Source organism: Delphinapterus leucas, chromosome 3, assembly GCF_059928025.1.
Source record: "Delphinapterus leucas isolate spDelLeu-1000000601 "Yukka" chromosome 3, BTC_Dleu_Yukka2, whole genome shotgun sequence".
NCBI lineage: Eukaryota > Metazoa > Chordata > Mammalia > Artiodactyla > Monodontidae > Delphinapterus > Delphinapterus leucas.
Genome location: NC_143131.1, coordinates 30,134,392 through 30,157,452, shown reverse-complemented (window position 1 = coordinate 30,157,452; position 23,061 = coordinate 30,134,392). Strand labels below are relative to the sequence as shown.

Here is a 23,061-nt window from a genome sequence, read left to right as displayed (position 1 = left end):
GGCAAGTCTAGTAAAATGTTAATGCTTGACTCTAGGTGATGAGCACATGAGTGTTCAGTGTAAAATCTTTTCAAGTTTTGTTTAAAAATGTTCCTAAAATTTGAAAAATTCAAAACTGGAACAACAAACTCCATTTTTACTGTGATTTTGAAACTGAAGTATTGATCTCAATAACGTTTCCTCAAGGTTTTTTTTGAAACAAAAAATAAAAGTATAGGTTTAAAAACATCTGAAGGTGACAGATAGGTAACTCTTACTACCCCCCTCCTTTGTTAAAAGCTTACGTTATTTGGCTGTGTCCTGCTCTCTCTCCCCCCTCCACATCCTCCACTAATAATCTGGTACATCCAGTCGCCGTTCCTGAAATATTGTTTCTTCCCATTTTTAGGGCTTGGTTTATACTGAATATACAGAAACGTCTCTTCCTTTCTCTTCTACTCGCCTCCATCTCTTGGGGATTTACTCTTCAAGGGAGCCTTTCCATCCCCTGGAACCCACTTTGATCGCTCCCTCAACCAGCTCCTATGGCCCAATTATGGCGACCGTCATAGTTGAGCTTTTGTCCTTTGTTTCACAAATATGCCGCACACTCCCCGAATGCTGGACAGCTCTCTGCCCTGAACAGGTGAACAGAAATTGCTCCTGTGAATGCCTCCGTCTGTTACTTTTTCCAGCTCACTCTTTGCCTTGCAGTCTGCCTTTTAAACCTTGCCTCACCCCCATCTTTGCTGGATGGTGTTTCTACTGCTGTCAGCACCCAGCATTCCACAGTTAGGCCACATGGCAAAAGGTTGTGCATCAACATGTTCTGGGAGCATTTTCCCCACGTGGCATATCATGTGTTTATCTCAAGATTGGTGGGTTTAATTATTAAAGGCTTTGGAGTCAGTCTGAAAGTCTATGTAAGAAAAACAAGTTGATGACTCTTATGTAACCAATGTGAAGAAAAAGGCCATTCTTGCCCACTCACTGTGATGACCCATACGCTATTCTACTTTTATCCTCTGCATTCCTGTATCACATGATGGAAGCTAGTGTGAAAATGGGCAATTTGAAAATTATCCAAATGATCCTCACACATATGCATACACAGCATAGCCATCACATCATTTTTAGGGCTGTAAAATACTGGAAGCAGATTAATTGCCCATCAATGAGGAGTTAGTTTAAAAAAAAAAACAAAGCACGTACTATGAAGCATTATGCAGCAGTTAAAAAGGATGTGTGTGCTGACAAAGAACAGTCTCCAGGATGTTGTAAGTGGAAAAAGTATGCTCCAGAAATTTCTATATTTAAAGGGGACAATAAAATACATGCCTACATGTACACACAGACATGGAATGTGTTAGGTCATTCAAGAAACTTAACAGCTGTTGCTTCTGGGGTGGTAAACTAAGAATCAGGAGGAGAGATTTATTTTCAGTTTATCTCATTTGTCCTACAATTATATCCCGTGATATATAACCACTGCTGCAGGATGACAGTTTCTTTTCAGACCCTGCCTTTGGCATATGAGGCAGTTCTTTTCAATTAAGAAGTCTGGTTTGGATTTATCTAGGTTAAGTGCTCATTTGAGTGTCACCAAGAAATCATCTTCTGGGACTTCCCTGGTGGCCCAGTGGTTAAGACTCCACACTTCCACTGCAGGGGGCGCAGGTTCGATCCCTGGTATGGGAATTAAGATCCCGCGTGCTGGGAGGCGTGGCAAAAAAAAAAAAAAAATCATCTTCTGAGTTGAATGGTTGGCCTCTCTTGAGGTGAGTTCTCCTTTCAGGGTGCACACTGGATAATTTAAAATAGTACTAACCTCAGACACTATTTGCATTATTTTCATTGATCTCTTTTGTCCTTTTTCCTCCCAGAGGTGGGGCTTGAGGAAGGGTTCAGTTGAGTATGTATGGTATGCCTTGGCAACAGGAGCTGAGAGCGAGGCAGTAGAATCATATTGTTAGCAAGGGAAATGGCCTTAATGAAGGGAGATGGCCTCGTTATGCTGTGTTATGAAGAACCATGTTAGCTATTTAAATAATTGCACCCATTTCATTGTCATCTGGTGTTTTAATTATGCTTTCAACCTGGAAGAATTCACCCTACAGGAGTTTTTTTCAGGAATGAATTAACCTTGTAATGTGATACGATAATGTAAGAAAAACCACGTGTATGTATTACTTTTTCAAAAAAGCAAAGAAAAAAAAGAGAAAAAAAATCTAATGGAAGCTTTTAAATAGTTAAAAAAAAAAAAAAGACTACAGATCAACTGAGAGGCAATTTTAAATGAAAGAACTGTGATGCAAGTGCCCAAAAGTGGGTGTTGCTTGGGGTAGAGTTCAAGGTGACCCCAGGAGCTAGGGGACGAAATGATATGACACACTGTGTGAGAGACTGCGGACAACGGCCACCGGTGGAGCACAACACAAGGTATAAAAACCTTTGACCCGAAATGCTAGTTAGCTGAACTTCAGAAGCTGTACAGGCATGCTTACGAAGGTGCCCCAAATCAACCACAGAGATGCAAAATGAAACAAAAGTTTATTTTCTGCAATACTTTCTGTAAATTACAAAGGCAAAATGCTAAACTACAGCATGTAACTTTTCAATATTTAACCAGAGTACTTGTAATAAATATGCATCCTGAAACAAGATAAAAGGCTACACTTTGTCAGGCGTCCTACAAAATGTCTCAAGTTTTACAACTCTGCAGCATTTCTGTGTGGAGCTGGGAGGGGGATGGTTTTGTGTTTTCTTAAGTGCTGTGACAGAAAGTCCTTTCACAGTTTTCTTTGGAGGGTGTTCGAAATTGCCGAACTATAAACAACTTAAGAAAGGTAACACCAGGCTCGAAAGCCGGTGTTGCTTCGCTGTCGTTGGTCCTCATCCAACACAGTGCTACCAAGTGGCCTCTGAGCCCAGGCGGCCCTGTCGGAGCCGGCCTATGCTTTCAGTTCTATACTTTAGAGATTTCCGTAATTCAGTTTACATCTCTCAATAAGATCAAGGCTGTAAGGGAAGCTGCAAGCAAGTTAACCTGAAAGTAAAGTGAACAGGAATGTTTTCTCCCAAGACCTCAGCTAGGCACCATAATGTTTACCAGGATTTTTTGCTTCAAAGTTGAAAAACTCGTTGGTACTAACAGCCCTTCTAGAGATAATTTACAGGTGCTGGTAGAGTTGGGGCATTCAAAAATATTCAGTGGGTAAAAGAGGATTTACTATATTCAGAGACGTGCTACAGTTCTGAGAACACGATGGCAGGAAGTCTAGGGGTGTTGGTGGCAGCTCATTTTGAGTTTGGAATACAGAGCCACCTCCTGCTATAGCTGAAAACCCGGAGGAAAAAGTTATATACTTTTTAAAGTCTTAAACATGATTACCTAGAAAATATTTTGCTGATACAGTCTAATGTAAATTTCACTTACTTAGGGATTTAGATATGAAAACATCTTTAAGAGCCAATAAAAATATTGCAGAGGAAAAAAAACACTTTTAAAAAATTGAGGTTAAAAATGATGAGGCATTTCTTTTGGCTGTAAACACGCAATTTACTATCCCTTGTTGAACACAAATGTTTGGATTTCCTGAGCTTCGTGCATAAGAAACAGCAGGAGGCAAGTTTGCATAGAAAATTTGCAATATGTCAGCGGTTTACTTAAAAAGAACTTTTAAGGGCAATTTGCTTTTGTTTTAAAACTTCATATCTAAGTTAACAGTGCTCATCAAACTATAAGATTGATAAGCGGGGTGGTGAGAAATATAAGGCAGATGGGGAAGAAAAAGATGGAATTAGCATTTTTAAATCCACAAGATACCACGATAAAGGGTCTAAAGCATGCAGCTCATAACTAGTGCCATACTAATTTGGTTAGAAATTAAGTCATGTTTGGGGGATAGGAAACCAAAGGCAAAAAGAACACTGCTGTGCTGAACGGCACAGCCTGAGTGTAGGAACGGAAGCACGGCTGCGTGGAGCATCGATGTGTCACTCAGTGATGAAGTCCCTCAGCTGGGCAGGTACCAAGGAGGATGCCTGCCACCAGCGTGGACGATCCCAGCTCTGGAATCAGAAGGGATGACAGCATCTTTCACCTCTGCTGCTTCGAAGTTTCTAAGCGGTTCTGAGGAGGACAGTCTTCTCCTGGGACCCATCCTCAGAAAGAAGCCTCTGGAAAGGGAAGAAGCTCTATTACAAGGGTCACAGTGATACCACGAATGAGAACAATGGCAGTGGTTGCCAGCAACTCCGGATCTAACACAAGGTGGACAACAAGGGGCCAGTGTCCTGCCAAGGAATCCACTTTACTTCTTCTGGGACTGGTTCTTACACATGGTGAGGATTTGCTTCAGTACTTTTTGGACATCTTCATCCATCTGGCCCTAGGAAATTCCAACAAAAGACACTCATTAGAATAACCTACGATATCATGACTTGGACACAAATCACGCAGGACCATGGGGGAGTGAGGAAGGAGGTGAATGAAGGGCAGAGGCTGTTGCCCCACAGGAACTTCAAAATGCAGAAAACAACAGAGGTAGAGGGGAGGCTGAACACTGAAAAGCTAAAGCACTTGTTAGAAAAATGACATCAAAAAGGTGTAAACCAAAACAAAAGAAAACAACACTCAGAAACTAAATCCTGGCACTGCCTCACCTGGGGAGTGAGATGGCTGGCTGGGATGAGCCCTTGGCTTCCCACTGACCTCCCACCCTCCCCGATCTTCAAGGAAATGTTGGCCCTACCCATTCCCACATTTCTAGGAGGAGCTGAGTCAAAGACACAACCCTGCTCTTTTTCCTCCGGAGGATGAGGGGGCTGGGTCTCCTACCAGACTCCTCAGCAAAGGGTTTCTGGCATCTCAGTAGCGAATGTGAGCCCAGCCAGCCAAAGCACCAACAGTTGCAGTAGTGAGATGGTACGGATGGCTCTGAGAATATCATCAAACCCGGAAAATAACACCTAGGCCCCTCCTCCTGATGGGCAGCTGCCCCCACACCCTCCCTCAGGCTCCCAACAAAGGAGGCTGCTCCTGGTTAACAGGGCATGGGGCTCCCAACACAAAATCCAAAGCAAAGCAGAAGGTGTTTTAAAAAGCTTTCCAATGAAGAGCTGTCTTCTCAAATTCTCATCTGCTCTACTAGTTTCATGATGGGCGTTTGGGCAAGACCTGCTGTGGTATCTCTTTAGGATCCCCAGACACCATACCTGCACAGCGTACAGAAGGTGCATTCTGTAAACTGATATCACTTCCTGGTGTTGTTTCTTGCACTCCTAGAAAGAGACAATTTGACATTGTTCAAGAGCTTAGGAGACCTTTAAAAACAAAAAACAAAAAAACTAGGAGAAAGCTGCGGCCAAACGCTACCCTAGTGATTCCTTCCACCAACCAGCATAGGAAGCTTTCAAAATTGCTGTGGACTCAGAGGATTGTGTAGTTTGGAATGCTTGTCAATATTCTTAGGGAAAAAAGCTACCTGTTTCACATCTTGGTATGTCAACCCTAGAAGAAAATTCATGTAAAAAGTAGATATGATAATCCCGAATTTGTTTAAGAATATATATACATACTCAGGCAAAGAATACAGATATATTCGCACAAAGTAAACAGTGCAAGGAACTATTTACTTTGTCAAATGCAAAAAGTTATTGTCTCTGAGTGGTTGGATTATAGGCAGTTTTAATTTATAGTAGCTTTTCCAGAGTTTGCTGTATCTTCCAACTTTTCTATCACATACAATGACCAAATATTTATTAATTTAAAAAATTATTCTTTTAAAGAGAGTTATCGATCACCTTCTATATAGCCAAGTGGCGTATAATGCCCGGGGAATTCAATGATTTAGCTGTCTGCGTACCAAGGAGGTGAACAGGGTGACGGCACCAACCTCAAATGGCCCCTCAGCACAGCTGTTAATGGTTTTATTTCTCCTTGTTGAGCTATAATTCCAATTCCTCCTAGTGACTATTTCAAGGTTCTCAACTCAGCTCTTAACTCGTCTAAGAAGAGGCCTTTCTGTCTACGTCATGATGGAAATTTAGACTATCATATATGGATCACTTTAAAAATCTACCGAAGTCTATCAGTAGCCAGTTTCACCTCCTCCCCAACAGTGTCAGATGTGAGGCGTCCTTCCTATTCAAGGAAACCCTTTGAAACCTCTTTGAAGTTCCTGCCAGTAGAAGGTACGCTTGGTAGCCCTCTCTGCAGTTTCCTCCCACCTCTTGGTTGCCTCCACTCCATCATTTATAGCTTTGTCTTCTGATCACTGTCTTCCTTTCCGGTTCTGCTTCTGTCATCACTTGGCTGACTTCAGTATCCACGTGGATGAGCCACCCACCACCCTGGCCTCTCAGTCCCTCGACCTCAGCTTCATGACCTGTCCCTCCTTCCAGCCACCCGCTCTTATGGTCAGAGCCCTGCTTCAGTCATTACCTCTGAGATCTCAGTTGAAAGCATCCCACTCCCTCACCACCATCTCCCATCTTTGCAGCAAACCTGCTTTAGGCTTCCCCTGCCTCCTGCTGTGACTCTTCAGCCCCGGTAGACGCCTAGCTCCTTAGTCACTTCTCCAGCAGCAAGCCTTGGCCATCCATACTCCACCCCTCCACTGGAACTGTGGTTGCCATGGCTACCACGGGCCATCTAAATGCCACATCCCAGTCCCTGCTGCCTCCTACTCATCTCTTTGAGATTCAGCACAACCATCGCCTCCTGCAGGAAGCCTTCAGAGACTCACCCAGATTGGGTGAGCACATTGCCTCTCTATGCCCACAGCACGTTGGGCACCTATCAATGGACGCTTACTACACTGAAGGCAGGGACTGTGTCTTACTCATTTTTATATCATCAGCACCTTGTATATTACTGATACATAAAAGCTCATTAAATGCATATTGAATGACTGTATAAATCATTAGTACTTTATCTACAAGTCTGTGATAATCACTTGATCAGAAAAATGACCTGCAAAACACAGTCAAGAGCAACTTCTCCTTCCCTGACTACTCCTCCACTGCTCTAGTAGAGCTGGCGACACAAGCAAAGCTGGTTTTGTACTTTGTGGCCAGCCGGAGTAAGAACTGTAGAAAACTACATTCACCAGTATTGAGTCTGTACTGAAGAAATCACAAAATCCAGGTCCTGTTTGTAAATGGAAGCTAGAGACAGTCCAGGATAGACTAACCTTCACGTGCAAAATGTAACATACCCTCAAGGACTAAAACTTGACAGGCATTGTGATAGACTGACTAATAGCCCTCCAAAGATGCCCACGTCCTAATCCGTAGAACCTGGGAGTGTGACCTATAAGGCCAAAGGGACTTGCAGATTAAGGATCTTGAGATAGAAAGGAAGATTATCCTGATTATCTGGGTGGATCTAAAACGTAACCACCAGGGTCCTATAAGAGGGAGGCAAGAAGGTCAAAGGTGGAAGGAGGAGATGGGAGGACGGAATCAGAGGCTGGAGTGATATGCGTTGGGGATGGAGAAAGGGGCCACGAGCCAAAGAATTCAGGCAAACTCTAGAAGCCGGAAGAGGCAAGGAAATGGATTCTCCCCTAAAGCCTCGAGAAGGAACCAGCCCTGCTGGCACCTTTACTTTTGTGAAACTAGTTTCTTCGGACGTATGGATCTCGAGAACTGTAGTAATCAGTTCGTGTTGTTTTAAACCAAGTTTGTGTCGCTGTATTACAATAGCCATCGGAAACGAATACAGACGTGAAAGGGCTTTCCTGGGCGAAATCAGGAGAGAGGCCAAGAAGCAGCTTCAGACATGTAGACATACAACTACCAGAGATCCTGGCCCCTAATAAGAAACAGCTCTTGCCGCTGCCAGAGACAGTGACGACCATGGCAGAAAAATGGAGAAAGGGTAAAAAGCGAGTGGAAGAGCGAACAAGAGGCCTCCTCCCACTGTCCTGTGGACTCCTCCCTTCCTTCTCACTGATACATGTTACCCATCGCACTGCAGGCAATGACTGAGAAATCCATCCGCTCCCTCTCTGGCCTTCATCACAGAAGTCTGTAGTCAGCTGCTCACTGAGGCGGCAACACGCCTTCAGGCTGGGCGTCTGCCCGCTGGCTCCCCGCTCCCCCTGGTGTGCCCTCTGTCTCCCCACACCCCCAGCCAGGCCGCAGAAACACGCCCACTCACAGCCAGCTGCTGCTGCAGCGCCTCCAGCTGCTGGCTCTGCCTCTTGGACGAGCTCGTGGCGTAGGAGAGCTGCGAGAGGCTGTTCAGGGCCTCCTTCAACTTGGCGACTTCCTTCGACATCTCGTTTATCTGGCGAGAAAGGAAAGCTCTATCAGTAGGCAAGAACGTGACGGCAGAAGCAAGACTCCACCTATTTCTCAACCTGTAACATAGCCTCTCCTGGCCTCTGGGACTGCAGCAACCCCTTTGTTATTTTTAAAAGAAAAGCCATAAAATGAAACATAAAATCAGATAAAAACAGATAAAATCAGGCAAACCAAACAAAGCCCTCTAAGGCCATTCCATGCAGACAAGAGCCCCCCGAATGAGAGACTGTGTTTTGGGGCCTGAAAAGGTAACAAAAGCTGTGACATGGATTTCCTTCGTTCACCCTTAGAAGGGGGACGGTTGAAAAAATAAATCAGAAACAGGATTTCAGGTATTCCTTATTTGGAGACAGCTAGGTCTTGCTCCATATTGCTGACGTGGGCAGTCAGGAATAAGTTTTAGAAACCCTGGTATCTCGGGCATCTTGCCTCGTAGTGAAGACAATCGCCCACCTCCACCCCGTCTCTTGGCTTCAGGAGCTCTTTTTGAAACATTCATTATAATGAAGGAATAAAAGATAAAAAATGCTCTAATGAATGCCATTCAGAACATCTGACCCAGGAGACCGGGAATGCAGAGCAGATCCAGGCACGGAAGCATCATCCACTTTTCCCTTTACTTTCCTCCTTCCTCCCCACCCAGCCCATCTCGCATCGCCTGCCCCTCACACTTCCTGCCTTATTATCCTGTACACCTTTGAAAATGGGGCCCGGGGAGGGTTTTATACTGACTCAGAGGAAAGCTCGTGGGGTTTAGGGAAGCAATATCAAGTCTGGGAGTAATTGGGTTTTCATATGACAGAGGAATCTGTCTGGATTCCAACGGAGTAGAAGTTCAAGATGGGTCACAAATGCTTCTCAGTTGGTGGGTTCACTTCTGATCCCTGACACTTGGCAGGGCTTCTGTAAAATAATTTTTAAAGGGAAAACATGTACCACACATGTGAAAATGCTTTGGTATGAGGGAAGCAGTAGAAGATGAGTATTTTTTTTTTTTTAAATAAATGTCCACGCTGCTATTTTTAACATGGCTTTGGGGACAGAGGGAGTCATGTGTGGAGCCTCTGACCATTCACAATAGGTTAGTGCTTACAAATGGTAAAAATGTTAACCACAGTAAGTGAAGGTTGAAAGTCCTAGCGTATACTAGCTAGAAATTCAACAGCAATACAGTCTCACCAACCTTCTTGTCTTTATCCTCTTCCAGTTTTGAAGAGCTTTCAGAATCTCTCTTCATTTCTGCAAGCTCTTCCTGAGCGTCCTGGCATTTTTGCAGAAGTTCATTTACTTCTTGCTCTTTGGATTTCAAGAGAGTCTGAATGTTTTCCCTTTCCCTTTTCATTTGTGAGACCTCACTTCTAATCTGGGCAACCTCTGAATGGGCCTTCTCTTTCTCTTTCATGGAATCCTTTAATTTTGAGGCCAACACACTCACTTCGCTTTCCAAAGACGACTGGAGCTTCTCATAGGCAGACCTGGGCACCATCGCGTCGGTCACGGCTGCCTTCTCCTCTAGGAGTTGTTTCTCCAGCTTTGCCACCTCCCCTTCCTTGCTCGCAAGGTGCTCTTTAAGACTGCCTATTTTCTCCTCCATCTCTTTGGCAGTGGTCCGCAGCGTGGTTATCACTTGCAGATGCTCCGTCATGGAGACAGAGTTCTCTTTCTGTGCGTCTACCAACTGTTTGAGCTCGGTCAGCTCACTCAGCACTTTGGAATACTGCGACTTCATTTCACACAGTGCCTCTTCAGCCTTCGCTCTGGAGATGCTGGTCACTTGCATCAGCTTCTCGTGCTCTGCTTTATGGATATATTCAGCTGTGACGTCTTCTAGAGATTTCCTCTTCCTGTAATCCTCCAGCTCGGCCTGGGCCTCTTTGTATAGCTGGGACAGCTCACTCACCTGCTTGTTGAGTTCATCTATCATCCTGTTCATGGCCTCTTTCATGTCCCCAGCTTCATCACCCGCCTCCTGGGTCGTCTGATTTTTCAGTGTATCTTTTAATTTCATGATTTCTTCTTGGGCCTCTTGGTATTTCTCAAACAAAAATGCCTTCTCCTTGTTCATATTCTCAATCACCGAGCAATATGAGCTTTTCATTTCCTCGTACTCTTCCCCAGGTGGCTTCATAACCACCCCTTTCTCCCTCTCTACAAGCTTTTCCTCCATCTCTCTCACTCTCTCTTTATTTCGTTCACTTTCTTCCAGTGCGTTCTGGAGATCCCGCTTTAGCACATCTATTTCCTCCTCTGTGATCCTCAGCTCACGGAGGCCTGAGTCAGTATCCATGCCTTCCGGTGAGACCAGGCCTAGTTTCATCTGCTTCTGCACACTCAGAACTTCTTTCATAGCTTCCTCGTACTTGCTCTGAGTTTCCTTAAGTTTCTGGCTGAGGTCGGAGCCGTTCTCTGAAATCTCCGAGTTGTTTAAGCACACCGACTCTGTCCTTCTGGCCTGGAGCTCGGCCTGCAGCTCTTTCCTCTCTGCTTCAGAGCTCTCCAATTTCTTCTGCAAGTCGTGTAAAATCTCCTGTAGTTGCTGGATTCTGACATCGCTGTCGATAGTGGATTTACTCAAGGAATGTGTTAAGACAGATGGAGATGGTTTGGAGTCTGGAGGAGGGGTTTCACTAGGTTTGCCCAGGGATGGGGCCAGGTCAGTTTCAGCAGAATGGTAAAAGTCAAAGCTCAGGTCTGCTTCTGCCTCCCTGGGTGTTCTGGCCTGGGAAAAAAAGGCAAGAATGAAATAGCACCAAAGGTGGGGTTAGATGAGCAAGCAACTGCAGTGAGAGAGTGATTCCAAACCTTACACGTGGGAGAGCAGCAGGATGGCTCTGCACGCGTCCTCTTGCCCCGTGAAAAAATACGGTCCGGGACGCGGGAGTCGGACTAATGACTAAGCTTCTTCTGTGCCCTCTCAGGACAGATTATGTGTGTGCCACTTTAAAAATGTGAGATCTGTTTTGGCTGAAGAGCCTCCGACTCAAATTTTTCCTTTGTTTCTCATATTACTGTAGTTGCCAAGAGGGACAATGGGCTTAGTACAGCTACTTCTTATCAAGTTCTTAAATCTGCTAAATGATCAACTTTACTAAGTGAATAACTGACTAATCATATATATGTGTGTGTGTACATATATATATATATAGTCATATATATCATACTATGTATATAATCACATATAATTTACCAATTTACAAAAATAGTTAATGAATAAACTCTCTCAAGAAACAAACAATTTGAAACTATAAAATGCTTAAGGCTAATTATATTTTAAAAAGAAGAAACTAATGATGTCTAAAACAAAATATCACCCGACTAACCCTGTAAAACCCAATAGCTCGAACCCTACAGAACAGGCTGTGTTGGCAATCTGTTTACCTACCTGTAATTTATCTTGTAATTCCTTATTGTGTAAGGTAAGAGAAGCAACTTTGGCCTGCAGTAGGACCAGAAGATCTTGTTGGTCAGCTTCAGAACTTATATCCAATAAGCTATCAGCGCCTTGGAAAAGAGACAGGCAATTTAAAATAATATTTTAAAAATTAAACTGTTATTTCTCTGACCTCTTACAAACTCACTTTCTACCCAGTCCAGTTGTTCTTCCTGGTCCAGACTATGAATGAAAGCCCCCTGCAGCTGGATAGATGAATAGCAATTCTCAGGTACTGGGGTTTCCTTACTGGCGTTCCCCTAACACATATACTAGGTGCCTGGATACAAATAAGCACATCTGAAAACTGATGGATTCGGTCACACATTTTCCCTTCACTTAATCAAGTGCCACACCTTGGTGGTTTTTTGTTCCTCCCATGCCTAATACATCCCATTCTGTGAATCCTTTCAGATAGATCTCTGGAATCTGGTTCACTTCTTATTCCCACATCCACCACTCTAGTTCAAACTTCATCACCATACTTGGTAACTCTACAAATGGCTTCCTAACAAATCTCTCTCTCTCTCCTCTAGTGAAAACGTAGCCTGTACCAACAACACTGTCAGACTAATCTTCCTAAAACATACTTTGATAGGGTCATTCCTTTGGTTCAAGTGCTTTAATTGCTCTCCCTCTAAAAATAACCTCCAAATTCCTTCATCTGGATTAAGGCCAATAGGATCTGGCTCCAATCTACTTTTTTTCAGGTGTATAACTCCTGATGTTTTTCTCTAGTATCCCATTTTCATCAGATTCAACGCTTCTATCACATCCTCTATATTCTCAACGCAAGGCTGCTTCTTTAATTCTTCATCCATACGACTGCCCTTGTAGCATCTCTTTGGCTAGATAACTCTTAGGCATCCTTCAAGACTCATGGCAAACTCTGCCTCTTCCTTAAAGCATTCTCTGACCACCCCAGCATGAAACAGCCTTCTCTGAATCCCACAGTAAACACTGTTGGTAAACCAGAACTATTTGAGATTCTACTGATTATCATGCTGAAATAACCTTTAAAGCTGTGCTACTCAAAGTTCTCATTGAGACAAGACAAGAAACGTCCTCCAGAATGTCACTCAATGTACTGCTTCCTTCATCCAGAAAGTCTTCCTATGGAAACAAAATTGTCAGGTGGGCAAAACAGTGTGCTTGGCTGGATGACTTTCTGCTCTAAACTCCTTAGTTATTTTAGACTGGCAACAGTTTAGAGACCACACTCTGAATAGCACTGATCCAAATTTCTACTGTTATTTAAAAATTTTCTCAAGCCATTTAATGCAAGGATGAAAATTTTAATCTTTTTTTTTTTTTTTTTGTGGTACGCGGGCCTGTCAATGTTGTGACCTCTCCCGTTGCGGAGCACAGGCTCCGGACGCGCAGGCTCAGCGGCCATGGCTCACGGGCCCAGCCGCTCCGCGGCATGCTGGATCTTCCCGGACCGGGGCACGAACCCGTGTCCCCTGCATCGGCAGGGGGACTCTCAACCACTGCGCCACCAGGGAAGCCCGAAAACTTTAATCTTAATTTGGAAGGATACAAAATGATGCTTACTAATCATGTCTGGTGTCTAAACCACAGCTTTATGAGTGTTCTTGACAAAGAGTCTGGTCAGCTTGGAATGAACCAGGGGGTTGGGAGGGAGCATGAGGGTAATTCTAAGCAACAAAAATTCCTTCTAAGCCATGATGGATGGCTTTTAAAGTATACGGTGTAACAACTGTTCAGTTATATTAACATTGTTCTCTGCCAGGAATATTTCTTAGTATTTCTCAATTCTGTAAGTTAAGGGCTCCAAACACATATGAAATACATAACAGACTAAGAAACTGAATGCTGGAGCAAAAAGGGGCCTTTGAAGTAATCTACTCTACATTTCAAATTGATTCTGCATATACCGTCCTACATTCTTAGAGGATAAAGCAACAGGATGGACTCGATACAATGAATTAAACCGTGTCTTGGTGAACACAATATGATAGTGTGTGCTTTCACTGTGATTTCATTAACACTCTTTGTATGTGTCTTTTAAGAGTCAAAAGTAGAAAAGTTAGATTGTGGCAGCCGTGGAGGTGCTCAGTTGGCTCTCCCTTCAAGAAATAACCTGCTGCCCAGTTGTGAGGAGGGCCGCTAGCTGGCAGCTTACAGCCTATGCACCTCATCTCAAAACGATGTTTTAAGATGCATAAAATAAGCTGGGACGAAGAGAGTGGCACTGACATATATACACTACCAAATGTAAAACAGATAGCTAGTGGGAAGCGGCTGCATAGCACAGGGAGATCAGCTCGGTGCTTTGTGACCACCTAGAGGGGTGGGATAGGGAGGGTGGGAGGGAGACGCAAGAGGGAGGAGATACGGGGATATATGTATATGTATAGCTGGTTCACTTTGTTATACAGCAGAAACTAACACACCATTGTAAAGCAATTATGCTCCAATAAAGATGTTTAAAAAAAATAGAATGTACAGGTTACAGTAATTGGCGACCTTTGTAACACACCAAATAACAAGATCTGGAAGCAGGTCTAATAACGGCCATAATTTCTAGCAGAGATACTGTAAATGATCTTTCAAGGTATCTATAATAACAGCGAGGGGATATGATATTATCTGTGAATTTTCTTGGTGTCAGAATCACTGATCTGCTAATACCACTGGGGCTTATTGCCTATCTTCATAATTGAAGGAAGTGCTAATGCTAAATTAGGAACAGATGAAAACAGAGATATATTTCACACCCAAGCTCAGGGACTCCTTAATCTAGGTGAAAGCCCCCTGAAGTAGAGAGTACCAGGCTGTGCACCGTTGGCAGCCTTAGGGTGGCACCCTGGGTTCTCCAACTTCCCCAGACAGGGTACCCCTGCTTGGCCTTTGCTCTCTTAGAGGAACATGAAATAGAGATCGGTCAAGGGAACAAAAATGCCCCTTCATCTTACCCGTAGTACTGTCACTTAGTCTGTCTTTGTTTTCCCGTATAGAACTGATCTCAGCCTGCTGGAACACAAAAATGACTTAAAAGAATATTCCTGAATGGAACACTCTACAAAAGAATCAAGCAAATTTTCCTCCTTGAGTTTATACAAGTTGGTGCTATCCTACTAGAAAAACAGATAATCTCCAGGAAAGAAGATATTTAAAAATACAATAAAAGTGACAGTTATCTCCTGAGGTGCAATTTTTACTTAGAGGTTCCAGAGGGTATAGTCTCAAAATATTTTTCAGAAATTTCAGTAAGTATATTACAAATACCTTTGAAGATTATAATAAAATTACATAATAGCTAATTTAGTGGGCTACGTGCTAAAGCTTGAGATGGTGAATACTACTTTCATAACAGAGTCAAATAGAAGTTTCACTTATCTGGGTAATACATTAAAATACATTAGAAGCACTTTTCAGCTTTATCATTTCATAAATTAACTATTAATATATTATTATTAATTACTTTTAAGGGAAGTGGTAGTAAATGAGACCTGTCACAGGAAATAAAGGTAATTTTATAAGGGAATAAAAATTCTTATGGCTGTGGATTGACAATCCCCTAAAGATTTCCTCTAAACCTGTATCCCTGAATATCACTGTCCATTAACATATTGGAAAAATTCTTTATCTTCAAAGCCAGATTCTCATTCCAAAACAAAATACAGTCACTTGCCAGAAATTGCCATGTTTTATCTAGATGAGCCGCAGACCATGATAAGAGAGAGAACTGTTCAGCAAAGAGACTTTTTAAAGGCTCAAATGCTAAAAATGAAGTGGCTTATTTTTGGCAAGTGCTTATCATAAAAAAAGCTGTATTTTCACTTAAAAAAATAAATGCTTATTTTTCAACTCTATTAAGGTACAGTAAACTACATCCATTGGAAGCTTACAATCTGAGGAGTCTTGACACATACACACCCAAGGAACCACCACTATAGTCAAGATTCAGAATATTCCCATTACCTCTAAAAGTTTCCTCATCACAGCCAATCACAGCCTCATCACAGCCAATCCCTGCCATTCCCAGGCAACCACTACTCTCCTTTTTGCATTTTCTAGAATTCCTATAAATGGAATGTCAGAGGGGATGAATTTCTTTCAGCCTGGCTTCTTTCATTCAGCATGATGGTTTTCAGATGCATCCATCATGCTGCTTGGCCAGCACTTCATTCTCTTTTATGGCTGAGTAATATTTCATTATAGGTATGTATCTCATTATCTTTATCCATTCATTTGTTGGAGGACATTTGGATCGTTTCTGGTTTGGGGATATTTGAATAAAGATGCTATAAACATTTGTGTATATGATTTTTTGAGACATATATTTTCATTTCTCTTGGGTTAACGTCTATGAGTGAATGGCTAGATCATGTGTTAGGTACGTTGAACTTTTCAAGAAACTGTCAAACGGGTTTCCAAAGTAGTTGTACCATTTGACATCCTACCAACAGAGTATGAGAGTTCTAACTCTTCCACGTCATCACCAACAATTTGTATTTTTAATCTTTTTACACTTTAGCTATTCTAAATTGTGTCCTTTTTATCTCTTTGTGATTTTTTTAAAAGAAATAAAAGTCTTTTTACACTCTATTTCTGAAAAACATAATTTGTGATATTATTCTTTGGAACACATTGCCTCCTTTGAGCCACAATCATATTAGAAGATACTAGGGTAGTAATTATAAGAGCATAACTTCCTTTCCTTGCCTTGTATTTTAATAAAATCTAGTTAAAGCAAGGGAAGTGATAGGTTGATAGAGTCTTTTCCACATCAATGTGCATCCAAGTTAAAAGAAAATTCATTTTTAGTAATTCTTAGAAGGGAGAAAAGAATAAACAATTATGCCATTGAAATTTCATTTTAACAATTATAGATTTTACTTTCTTTCCAAGTACAATTTCCTAGTGATTGTTAGGTAAACAGATATTAAATTGAAATACCCTCCCATTCCTTAAAATACTTTCCAACCACACATCTAGAGGATCAGGTAGGATAAGACCTAATGGATTTTCTAAAATAAATACATATTACTTTTATAGTCAGTAAAAAATTTAATTAAAAATATACAATTAAAAAATAAATTAAAAATAATAATATACAATTACTTCTTAGTAAGACATCAGAGAATAACCATTTCTTTCTTTTTGATTAGTATTATAGCAACTCAAATTGGTAAGATGACTGGTGATCTTAAAGTCTTATCTTTGTCCTTTTTTAATGAAGAAAATTAAATATTAGCTAACAAATATAATTGATTCATGCTACTCTTTTTGTATGGAGCCCATGCTAGGAAAAATAATCAAAGGGTGCTTTATGATGAAAAGGTTTGAACCAATGACTGAGAAATATATTCTGTTTCGCCCAGTGTTGTGTAACTTAAATTAAATCTGTTATGTATCTTAAAATTCAATAATAAGTTGGACACAGAAAGGAAATACCTTGAAGGGTGGTTCAGCAAAAAATACTGATTCCTTTCCTGAAAGTGGTGTTGAAGTTATTGATCTTGGGGAAGACACATCACTCAACTAAAGAAACAAAATGAAAACCGTCAATAAAGAGTCCTTTTTCAAAGTCTTCTACAGTGCCAAAGAATTAGCCTATTTAACCAATGCAAATAAATCTAACAATAATTATCCTTAGTTTCAATTAATTCAAGGGTAACATATTTTCAGTGTAATTCAGCTACCTCAAATACTTTTTGAAAGTTTGCCCAGTAGAATTAACTACGGAACTTCACTCCTATATTCACTAGAATTAACGTTAAAAATTTATAAAACTTCCATTGCAGATTGAGAATATTATTAATGAATATGCTAACGTATTTAACATTACTTACTGGATGAGATATTCTGCTCAAATATTTGATATGGATTATTCTTTTTATGGCCTATGATTCTTTTAATAACAAACCCTGGCCTGTTTTTATTTACCATTTCATAGATACTCAAGCTTCCTCCTCTATTCAGTAATCACCATAAGCTCAGAAATGAAAGCTGTTTTTTAATATTAGTCAACCTTAAGTGTAACAGGAAAGGCAAATGTATTGTAACAACGTTTAATAAACCAACTAATATTCATTTTCAACTAGCGCCTCACCAGCTACACATTCTCCCCCACTTTACTAGAGCTGTTAATACGAGCTCTGAAAATGCACTGAGCTCATTATCTCGAGGAAAAAGTTCCTGTCATGGATTTTAAGAATTCTGAGGTTTTTAAAAAAGATACGGTTCAATTCTTCAGTTTTGAAATAAGAATCAACATTATTTCCATACTAATAATCAAAATTCTTCATACCACTACTTGTAATTTGAAACCACTACAGAAAATTTCAAATGTGCATTTAAGGGTCAACTTTAAAACAGTTCTTTTTGGCCTAAACACAAAATGACAAAATTATGGCTTTGTTGTTATATGTTTGTTCATTGTTGGTTTTATTTTTACCTGGGTAGGACTGATAGGAGGTGGTGGAGCTTTGCGTTTTTTTGGAGTTCCACTTCTCTCTGAGCTTATTTTAGAGACTTGATCATGCTGAAAGTTGTCATAGTCCAAAGAATGGAGGTGGGTTAGTTAGGTTAGTAAAGTCTGAGTAAATAGCTTCATCAAACAAATGAGAAAAACCTCAACAGTTCATGCATTTCTTACTTTATCAAGATCTGAAATCTGCTACCAACATAAAAATAAGTAATATGCATGCTCCAAGTTTTCTTCTAGCAGCCCATGCTTTAAAGCAAGAAAATAAAAAACACAAGACAAAACCGGATTAAGTTGGTATGGAGAACTGGGAAAGTAGAGAATAAGGGGTTGTTTACCACAACTGAGAACCCAGAATACATTCATAGTCTAGCTTCCATCTTAATGCAAAGCAGTGGTATTTCCCCGACCTTTTCATTACTTCCAGTCCTTTTCTTAAAGAGTATACAGGTGACCCTCCATATCCACAGTTTTCACATCCAGATTCAACCATCTGCATATCCCAGAATTTCAGATACAGAGAGCCAACTGTATCACACTATTTTATATAAGGGAATTGAGCTTCTGCAGATTTTGTTATTCCCTGCAGATACCAAGGAATGACCATAAATATGGGAAAAAAGGGAGAACCTCAGCTCTGAAGGTTATGGATAAATATAACACAATTGGTACAAAATAAATTCACTATCAAGTATTTGCTGATTATGATAATTTTTTCAAGAACCTTGATGTATAAATAAATAAAACAGCCAAATATATATCTCATTAATAAACAGAGGTGACTATGTTTTTAGGAAAAACTCCAAAGTAACAGGGTAAACTTCTCAATTTCTATCTGTGTAAAATGAATGACATTTTAGAAAAGCTCTAATTAAAATAAAAGAAAATGCTAAATCTCTTACTTTCATTAACTAACATGGCTATGGACAGAGTTCTATAATTCCTGTGATATTACAAGTAGTTAAAATACTGTTGTTCTCAGAGTTAAAATCACATCAAACCTTTTCACACCAGTAGGAAATATTAGTATATTTCAGAAAAAGATGAATATATAAGTAGCAAGTTTAAAGTTACATGCTTTGGAAATAGGGTAAATCATTAAGAAAATATTTACCACCTTACAATGAATCATTTATTCCAAAGATATTTTACTCCTTAAGTAGTTTCAGCATAGTCTTTATCACTTTCCTAATGGACCACAGAGTGGTTTAATTAGAACATGTTCAAACTCCCACAGGCAATGATGAAAAAGAATCTCCATCCCCAAAGATAAATACCTGCTTTGGTTTTGTTGGTGTCTTTAAATCTATAGAAGAAAAGTGAGGGAAAAAAAAAAATATAAGAACCATAATGACTCATATCCACTTTGGGTGGCGGGGTATATAAACACACCCCCCCACACACACACATACCCATACACACAACATACACAACATTCAACACTATTTTTCTCCAGAAATATATTTAAAAGAATAATAAAATATATTGCACAAATTCCTTTAACCTTTGGGGAAAATGGAGTGGATAAATTTAAAACAACACTGGCTATTTTCTTTCACATACCAGCATCCTGAGAGATTTTTGATAATAGAAGGCTTTGAATTCCTGCATTTTCTGAGAGTTTGGAATAATGTAAGGCATTGTGTCCAAGAGAATCTACAAGGTTTAGGTCTGCCCCCTTTTTAATTAAGGCTTCCACAATGTTAGAGCTGCCAATCTCACAAGCCAGCATGAGAGCAGTTCTAAAGAATGAGGAGACAAAAAATTAGTACACAAAATGTGAAAACTTGTTGCTAGGAAATCATTTCATTTGTCTTAAAAACAGAGGAAAGAAGACTAAGTGCAGTTAAACCTGTACGACACTTAATTTTCTAGGAAATTCAAAGTGCAATGCTATCAAAATAAAATTGGGTTGCTGTTTTATAAAACTTCAGATTAAATCAGAACATTAAATATTAGGTCAAATAACATAGACATAATCTTCTAAATATGATGGAATTTAATACGATTGGCACAAATCTTGCCTTTTTTACAAATCAAGTTTTTTAAACAACCTATAACATTATTAAGACTGTTTTTAAAAAACAACCAATATGTTTACTTTTATTTTGCATGAAAAGGCAAAGGAAACGGCCTATTCATTTTAGCATTTAATAATCTCATCACAGACACAGTCAGCAATGATGCTCCCAGAGGTCTGGGGAAAATATTTTTTAAGTCAAAACAGTTTGTTCTTTTTTTTTTTTTTAAGTTTATTAATTAATTTATTTATTTTTGCTGTGTTGGGTCTTTGTTTCTGTGCGAGGGCTTTCTCTAGTTGTGGTAAGCGGGGGTCACTCTTCATCGTGGTGCACGGGCCTCTCACTATCGCGGCCTCTGTTGTTGCGGAGCACAGGCTCCAGACGCGCAGGCTCAGTAGTCGTGGCTCACGGGCCTAGTTGCTCCGCGGCATGTGGGATCCTCCCAGACCAGGGCTCGAACCCGTGTCCCCTGCATTAGCAGGCAGATTCTCAACCACTGCGCCACCAGGGAAGCCCAAAACAGATTCTTAATTATCCAAAAAGGCAGAAATCAGTAAAAGAAAGAAATTAAAACTGCTTTAAAACAAATGATCCAAAATACATCTCTGATATTTTGAAAGCTTCTCAGAATGTGGATATCACTGAAACAACATGCTTTCTAATTCTGTGGTACCTTCCATTTTTGTCTCTGGAATTTACATCTGCTCCATGATCCAGGAGAAAGCGACAGACCTCACTGTGGCCATTTTGTACTGCAAGAAGCAGTGGTATATTCCCATCCTAGGAGACAAATTCAGATTAAGATTTATAACTTAGATGACAAATGCCGGAACTGCAAAGGTCCTCATTCCTTCTACATTTATTCCTGACTTGTCCTGCTGGTCTTACATTTGACCCACCAAAGTAGTCTGCCCCCTAATAGGCCAACGTCACACCCTAACACTACCCTTGTTACGGAATCCCACTGACTGTGGGCTTTTCCTCAGGAGTCAGTCTCTCGGGCTGCTTGTTGCAACTATGATGTGAGAGAGAGTGGAACGCAAAGTATGTAAAGGCTCGAGGCAAGTATACCATGTTTATTGAGAAATGGTTCTCCACGGTTCTGGAGAAATGAAGGGTTGTTTCCATATGGCATTTGTAGGTCCCACTGCTCTAAGCAGTTTCTTCTAGTGAACTACACATATCCTAGTATCCTGCCATGCCACCAGTCTTCTCAGAAAGCATACCCTTTCATAATCTTACTGGGTATCGAAACATATGTTAAGAGTTTATTTGTTCATTACTGACACATGACTAGATAAAGGGACTGATGGAAAGAACGATTTGTTTAATATAACAATTGGCAATTCCTTTAGAAAGAAGAATTAGATCCCAACTCATACAAACTATGTAAAATGGATTAAGAATCTCAACATTACAGTATGAAACGAATGAAAAAAAAATACTAGAAGAATTTATAGGTGACAATTTCCAGAATCTTAATTTGAAGTGGGGTCTGACTCAAATTATGTAAACCATAAAGAGAGGCTTTTATTCTGCTCTTGCCTTGAACATACCCCACAAATGGGGTCGACAGTAATTTTAAGGTGGACGTATTCAAATAGGCAAAGGAAAAAAAAAGTTACAATATATCCAATTATTTTAACATGGGGATATTTAAAAATACAATTGCTGCTTAAGGATTAAGTATCCACTCAAAGTCGAACTTCAGAATTTCTAGAAAATTATCTCTGTGAAGTTATAATACTTTCTGGTTATAAAGTACCGAGATTCAGGGAGCGTGAATTTATTTACAGATTCTAAATGCTCACTTCGCAATGTCCCCATCAGGTATAACTTACACACGCCAAGTCCCATGCTACAGCAGGAAATTTAACCCTATAATCAGGAGCAGTAGGCATGTCAGTTTATTCTCAAAATAGCCCAGCAAGGTCAAAATCGGCTACAAGTGGTCTTTAAAATTGGAAAACCTTGGTACCAAAGGTAATATATGGGGTGCAAAAAGAAAATAATAGAACTTCTATTTAGACTTATTTTTTATTTATAAAAATCAAGAAATTAAGCCTTATTCGTATTTAGGTTGCTGGTAAGCCACGTGTCTATCCTTAGAAACAAACAGAGGAAGTGCATGCTGCAAAACGTTTTATTAACGGTTTAAGGACCAACGGGGATAATACTTAAATCTGTTTCGCACAAGAGGATCTAGGTCGGAAAGCAATAGACTTTTACCAAATGCTTGGGTCTCTAAGGTCTTCGTGACTCCCAGAAGTAAGTAGCCCATGGTGCTCTAGACACCAGTGTCCATCTGCACCTCTAGTGGTCACCTGGTACTTACCAAATCCTTGAGGTTTATGGGGCTTTTGTGCTCACAAAGAACCTGCACAGCTTGAAGGCAGCCCTGTGCCGCTGAGAGAAAGAAGACACAGAAACCACAGCCAATCACAAAGCTACTCTCACAGCCAGGGGCATCAAACACTTCTCTGAAGGAAAAGTTCACCTTCCACCCAGTTTGCATACGTTGCATTGAAGAGAAACGATGTCAGAATGGTTAAGTAAGTGGTGTTTTAAATTACTGTTTAATTTCGGTGTCATCCAGACCTAAAGGCAGTGCTCGCCAGTTGTTGCCTTTAGGCAAACCTTTGGTTTAGCTTTTCGTGGGACTTAGCTTTTCCACAACTAGCACTAAAAGAAATTTGCAAATCTCATCATCCTGGACTTCAGTACCAATGTTTCGTCACTTGAAACTGTGTGACAGATAGTAAAACCAAATGTTGATAAATAAAACTGATTGGTGTTCCTTTTGATCCCCAAGTAAAAAAAAATCTGTACCGCACATTACCTGAAATCTACAAATGCTCATG

General features: G+C 40.5%; 1 protein-coding gene across 5 annotated transcripts in view; it reads right to left on the bottom strand.

Annotated features, from left to right (window-relative positions):
- Window positions 1-1,736: 1,736 nt before the first annotated feature.
- Window positions 1,737-23,061, bottom strand: part of RAI14 (retinoic acid induced 14) — a 150,472-nt gene continuing 129,147 nt past the window's right edge. For 3 of the 5 annotated variants that reach the window (XM_022599626.3, XM_089908751.1, XM_022599596.3), the window contains 12 exons: window positions 22,536-22,606; window positions 20,874-20,980; window positions 19,743-19,921; window positions 19,457-19,485; window positions 18,150-18,236; window positions 17,147-17,233; window positions 14,662-14,716; window positions 11,675-11,793; window positions 9,476-11,011; window positions 8,147-8,275; window positions 5,197-5,262; window positions 1,738-4,370 (listed from right to left, as the gene is read on the bottom strand). In XM_022599626.3, the coding sequence (XP_022455334.2) occupies window positions 4,293-4,370; window positions 5,197-5,262; window positions 8,147-8,275; window positions 9,476-11,011; window positions 11,675-11,793; window positions 14,662-14,716; window positions 17,147-17,233; window positions 18,150-18,236; window positions 19,457-19,485; window positions 19,743-19,921; window positions 20,874-20,980; window positions 22,536-22,606 (2,543 nt within the window). In that variant the 3' untranslated portion in view covers window positions 1,738-4,292. Of the gene's footprint in view, window positions 4,371-5,196; window positions 5,263-8,146; window positions 8,276-9,475; window positions 11,012-11,674; window positions 11,794-14,661; window positions 14,717-17,146; window positions 17,234-18,149; window positions 18,237-19,456; window positions 19,486-19,742; window positions 19,922-20,873; window positions 20,981-22,535; window positions 22,607-23,061 lie in introns of all 5 variants that reach the window. The other 2 variants (XM_089908750.1, XM_089908749.1) reach the window with 2 other exon arrangements.